This window comes from Cucumis melo, chromosome 8 (assembly GCF_025177605.1).
Source record: "Cucumis melo cultivar AY chromosome 8, USDA_Cmelo_AY_1.0, whole genome shotgun sequence".
NCBI lineage: Eukaryota > Viridiplantae > Streptophyta > Magnoliopsida > Cucurbitales > Cucurbitaceae > Cucumis > Cucumis melo.
Window position 1 is genome coordinate 23,611,827 of NC_066864.1, and position 6,188 is coordinate 23,618,014.

The 6,188-nt window shown below is 34.7% G+C and overlaps 1 protein-coding gene across 2 annotated transcripts in view; it reads right to left on the reverse strand.

The window, feature by feature from the left end:
* LOC103486027 (cleavage stimulation factor subunit 77) overlaps positions 1–5,084 on the reverse strand; it is a 33,228-nt gene extending 28,144 nt beyond the window's left edge. Inside the window, exons 1-4 of one of the 2 annotated variants that reach the window (XM_017044080.2) lie at positions 4,932–5,084; positions 4,443–4,524; positions 1,261–1,341; positions 1,085–1,147 (exon numbers count right to left, since the gene is read on the reverse strand). In XM_017044080.2, the coding sequence (XP_016899569.1) occupies positions 1,085–1,147; positions 1,261–1,341; positions 4,443–4,469 (171 nt within the window). In that variant the 5' untranslated portion in view covers positions 4,470–4,524; positions 4,932–5,084. The remainder of the gene's footprint in view (positions 1–1,084; positions 1,148–1,260; positions 1,342–4,442; positions 4,525–4,931) is intronic. The other variant, XM_008443824.3, reaches the window with a different exon arrangement.
* Between the last annotated feature and the right edge of the window lie 1,104 nt (positions 5,085–6,188).

Here is a 6,188-nt window from a genome sequence, read left to right on the forward strand (position 1 = left end):
CCATGATATTGGAAGATTTATGTCTCCAATGACAGGAAAATCGTGAACTTTTTCCTAAATCACCAATTCAACCCAAAGCTTAACCTATGAAGGCAAGTTTAATAATAATATCTAACACCTCCCTTGTGGACTTGATCTTGACCGAACAAGTGAATATTAACATTAAATGGGGAGGAAACAACAACGTAAGGGCTTGAACTCAGGACATCTTGCAACAACATGCTCTGATACCATCTTAAATCACCAATTCAACCCAAAAGTTTAAGCTAGTAGGTGAAGGCAAATTTAATATTCATATAACACTTTTCATTGATATGACATAATACTCACCTCTCCAATTCAAGCTCAGAGACAGACAGGCAACACTAATAAAATTAACACCACTCCAAGATTCTATCCAGTTTGTAAGTTTATAAATATCCTTAAGCAACTACAACCTCTTGAACCAATCCTTAATTGTTAATTCTATCTCAGACTGTAGTATTTGCAAAGAAACGTTCTCTGTCATCTATCATCATATAATGATCCTTAAACTTCTCTGTGCAATTACAACCTAGCAAAATGCAACCATACCAAGCAGAATGGACAAAGATGCTAACGTGCTGAGTGACTAGGCAGGCAGAAATAAATTAAAGAATTAGTTATTTCAGTCCTGCTACATGGCAGTCCTTGGTCCACATTCTTCTCTAATCATTTTCCTATCCTGATTCAAGCCAGTTGGAGATACTTATTATAATAGATTCTTAGAGGGAGAGGATACCTAACCTTGCCCCAGTCTGCCGTGTACACTATACACTGTACACCATTCCATGTTCCAAAAATAATTAGTTATTGAAATTGACTAATCTAAAATCTACCTAATTTTCAAAACTTGGTTTTCACCTAAATTTTCAAAGGAGTGCAAACAGTCAAAAGAATAATCATCATATGATACGCTTTTATACAAGGACTACCAACCAGCATTGGCGGAGCCCATGAAATAGTTACTCTATTTCTGCTCACAAACCCAGCAATAAGCATTTCAAAATGCAGTTACTCTAAGTGAAGGTAGACAAAGAAAAATATTGAAATATAAGAAACTCACAGCAGTGGGATACACCGTCAGAAGTTGCTCATATAATGGTGTTGCTTCCAATATTGGCAAACGCTACATGAAATAATTGGATCCAGATTTACATCAAAGAGAAAACTCAAATTTAAACTTGACTGAGAGAGGGAGAAGGATGAGAGATGAAGTTAAAACTAAAGATGATATTACACCTGCGCCTCAGTAGCAACACTTTCGGCCACTTCAACATTGTACTTCAAACCATCCAGAAGCTTATTGCTAGTTGTTTTATCCTGAAAATGGAAGTTACATGCATAAATAGGTTAAACACATAATGTACACACTGAAAGACAAAGGAAAGAGATCCTTGACCCCCTTCTTCCCTTTTTTTTACCAAAGGCATCAACCCAACAACAATCCTCTTTTCCTATGAAAAATGAAAGAACATACAGGCACAAAGAAGGGGTCAACCTACACAAGTGACCTCAAATCTAACAAAAGAAAACCTAGAGGTTATACTTACAGAAAAAATTAGTCCCAAAAGCCCATAAAGAAACACTGAACCTAACACATAACCACACCTCTCTCAGAGCCTCCCAACCACCTCTAAAAATTCTACTGAAATAATGCGCTCCAACATGACGCAGAAAACCTTCCTTTCTCATGAAATGGATGGTGAAGAAAAAACTCATCAATCATATCTTTAAAACCTCTATGTCTGGCCAAACTCACACCAAAAATAAAACTTGCTCCAATGTGCAAGTGCATAACCGCTCGACCAGAGAATATGGTCAGGTCCTACACCACCCTCCTGCAGAGAGGATGCAACATAAAGGCACCACCAAGTTGAAAACCCTCCTCAAACCCCTATCGAAGATATTAATTCTTCCATGGAGAACCTGCTAGACAAAACTTAACCTTCTTCAAAAATTTCACCTCCCACGACTAGAAAAGTCCAATTCACTCAAGGGTGAGGATTGAAATATCCATTCATATGTCGATATATCCATCACTATGACGATATATTTGTTGCGTACATTAGGGATCAATATCAAGAATTGATCAATATTTCTGATATTTTTTATAAATACACATAAAACATTAATATGTGTGTGTGTGTGTATACCATCCTTAAGCCTTCATATGAATATGAATATTAATAACAGGGTCTTAAACTTATAGTTTGGAAGTCAAAGGAACTCAAATATTAACCAAAATAATTTTTTCATTTTTATTTATAGAAATCTTCGTCAAATTGACATTGTATCGATATATTCGGATACCTAAAATACCGATATTGATTTCGACATAGATACTCTAATCCTTTCTGAAAGGAAAAGGGTCTACAAGGCAAAGAAAACAAGATTTATGTGATAACCCTTTAGAAGGACTAGGATCCTAGACGCGGACATTCCTTCAACCAGGGTTGCACCAAAAGCCCCCAACCATCAAGAGGAAATCGATTGACATCCAAAGCACCCTTATCAAATAAAGCATAGCTAAAACCCAAATCATCAAGCATAACTGACATAATCCAACAACAATCCTTAGTCAACCATGAGTGATAGAGTGTAAAAGGGGATCTTTGTACTAGTGGTTATAGATTATAGCACCGCCAAGAATAGTCTACTTAAGGAAGAAAGAAATCTTTCACTATAGTCAAGACTAAAAAAACCCCAAGCGGACCGCAATCTCCGTCATAGTCACAAACCCATTTTTCTCCTGCAATTCCATTGTCAATCCTCTTATTGGAAGCAACAGGAAGTATAGCGAGGCAGGGAAGTCGCATCAAAAGGACAAAGAAAAGAAGAAGAAGAAGTTGCTGGCTCTTGCTCCAATTGCCAAAACCCTTGCTGGAAACAAGCTCTACAAGCACACCCTCAAGCTTGTTCACAAAGCTACTTAGTACAAGTGCTTGAGGTGAGGGGTAAAGGAGGATGTCAAAAGCATAAGGCACAGGCAAAAAGGATTGTGTGTAATAGCTAGAAACATTTCCCCCCACCGACATGATCGCTCATGTTCCAATCTTATGTGAAGAAGATATTTGTTATGCATATGTTCCCTCCAAGGAAGATCTTGCCAATGTCGGGGGGGACCAAAACTAAGAGGGCAACATGTTGTGTGCTAATACAAACTAAGCCAAACAAAGGGGAGCTTGGATGAAGGGAATAATAGAAACTCGAGGCTGACTATGACCAAGTTGTAGCTGAAATATCAGAACTTACTAGCACTCTTTTTGAAAAGTAAAGTTGTTTTCTTTAGCATCTCTCAACGCACTTGTAGCTTTTCTCTTCAAACTGGTTAGTGTACCTTGTTTTACCTTCAAATTTGTTTGGTCTTATGCCATTTCAAGTGCGATAATCTCTCCCAATTTTAGTACATATACAACTTATTCTTCACTATAGTCGAGACAAATCTAAAAAGAAAAGTGATCCTAGGACTCATAAAAACAACTCCAATCGACATTAAATGCTTAGAAAGATAACTGCAAAAAGAAATGGAGAGATAATGTTATATAAAATTACCAAAAATTTTGACCTTAATCATAAATTCTCAAAGGGCAAATGCAGGAGCATTGGAAAATGAAGTATTATCTAGTAGAATTGAATTTTGTTTGAAGAATGCTCTTACTTTCCCTTGAAACTCTTGATTCGTGAAATTTTGTTAGAATACCACAAAATTAAGGGTTCTACAATACATATTAAATCAAGTGGAGTTTAAATCGTCAATAAACCCAAAAGCTTGAGTTAATGGGTTATGGTATCAATACTTGAACAGTCTCCACGACCTTACTTAAACAGGATCTATTCTATAGGATGTACATCTGTGTCCTTGAGTTCCAAGAACCCAAATCTCGTGGCTGAACCACTGCCATGTCACTAGACCATGATTAATGGTTCAATGGACTCCAGTTCTAGAAACAAATACTTTAACACTCTCCCTAACTTGTAGGCTTGAAATTTTGTAGAAGACCCAACGAGCAGAAATCAATAGTTATATAGGGAGAGGTCCGGTGCTCTCGAATATGGCCAGTTAGCTGTTTGCTTGCAATCGTAGTTTGAATCAATGCTTAGTAAGTAAGACCTAGAGCTTCACACAATCACTTGAGAAACTGCAACCTCTCTCCTCTTGTTGATTCAAAGAAAAAACGAAAAAAAAAAAATGGAACAGAGTTACGTGGCAAAAACTACATTTTTTAGCTTAATATAAGAAATGGACTCCACCTATGCCAACCGCACAAACATGGCCCCATTGATCCATCTTCTCCTTTAAACAACTGTGCCCTCGTAGTCGTCTTTACAATCCACTAGTTTCTAAACACTTTATTTACACGAAAATCTCATATTACCCTGAAATGTTTTATCTGGGACGAGGGGGTTAAAAATAAGCGTACCTTTGAATCAGATCCCTCTGATGCCATAAAAGGGTGCGTGTAAATACCGCAGTGATGGTATAAGTTACACTGGTCTGCTTAGCTGAACAAGAATTATCAAAAATAAGTAGCAATCCAAGAAGCTAAAACAATAAAGCCCATCTCTGCAACTTGTCAGTTAAATAAGATGTTGTTATAGTTTGTTACACTCTACACACTCCATTGCCTCATTTTACCAAGATTATCAATATCCAATAGTATAGAGGCAATAGAAAACTCTGCCCAGAAAGAAGCCAGAATTACGCATAGAAATTTCCCCAAGTCGGAACAAAAAAAACCCAACCCAACCCAACCCAAACACCAGAAATTCGATTCTTCATGAAACTTCAACTCACTCAATGGATTGAGCTCAGCATAACAAGTATAGATCATAGATACATTCATGAATCCGCGAAATTAAAACAATAGTGAAGAATTAAAGACAAAAGCTTTCAGAAGAACCTTACATACCTACAGAAGCTTCAGAGAAAAAACAGGCCTAGTTCATAAATCTAAGAAGTGGGAAGAAGAGTATGATTACGGCCGCCAAATAGAAATCTTTGTCGAATTTAATCGGAATTTTGAAGGAGAAAAGAATAGAGAGATTGTGACGGCAATATAACATTAATTTTAATTTGCAAGTTTTTGTCTTTTCTCGAACGAAAAATGATTACGAATTTTTGTCCTTTTTATTTTCTGTGTTCATTTATTAATTTAAATAAGAAATTACTAAATTATAAAAAAAATAGGTTTTTTTCAAAAATATAAAAAAAACGATAAAATATTTACGCTATATAAAAAAATTTCAAAAATAGAAAAAGTTCAGAGGTCCAATCGTGTAAAATATCAAAAATGTCTCGTTAAATACGCTGTCAACAATGTACGCGCAATATATTTGCAATCGTTAGATTTGACTATTGTTTGGTACTCGATCGTTTAGATATGACTACAATTTATTTTTTCAATCGACTTTTTTTTCAAAACCTGGTACATGATCGTTTGGATTCGGCTAGACGATTTTTTAATTCTTTTGGTACACGATCGTTTACATTTGGCTACTTCATTCTAAATGATTTTTTTTCAAGATTTTTTATACACGATTTTTTAGATTTTGCTTTTTTTTTTTTACACAATCGTTTGGATTTGGTTATCCAAATTTAAACTACGTAAAAAAAAGAGGGAAATAATAAAAACGATGGAAAGATTAAACGACGTAAAAAAGAATCAGAAAAAAAGAAAGACGATGAAAATATTAAACGACGTAAAAAAGAATAAAAAAGGAAGAAAGACAATCGAAAGAAATCGCAAAAATCAGAAAAGAAGAAAGACGATAGAAAAATTTAACGACATAAAAAAACAATAGAAAAATAAGAAAAATGATGAAAAGAAATCGCAGAAAAAAAGAAGAAAGACAATGAAAGAAATCACAGAGGAAGACGATAAAAGAAATCGCAGAAGAGACAATTTCATCGAGAGGAAGAGAAGAAATATAAAAGGGCAAACCTGAAATATTTAAAAAATGGTTAATTTTATGGTTTTGTTATACGAACTGTAAATATTTTAGTAGTTTGTTATATTTATGAAAATTTTCCAAATAACTTTAAATTTTAAAAAAAAATACTTAAAAAAGTGTATTGTAGTAACTTTTTTATTTTTTACAAAAATAAAAAGATAAATGCTTTATAAAATAAGAACAAATAAGCAACATAAATGGAAGAATAAAAACAA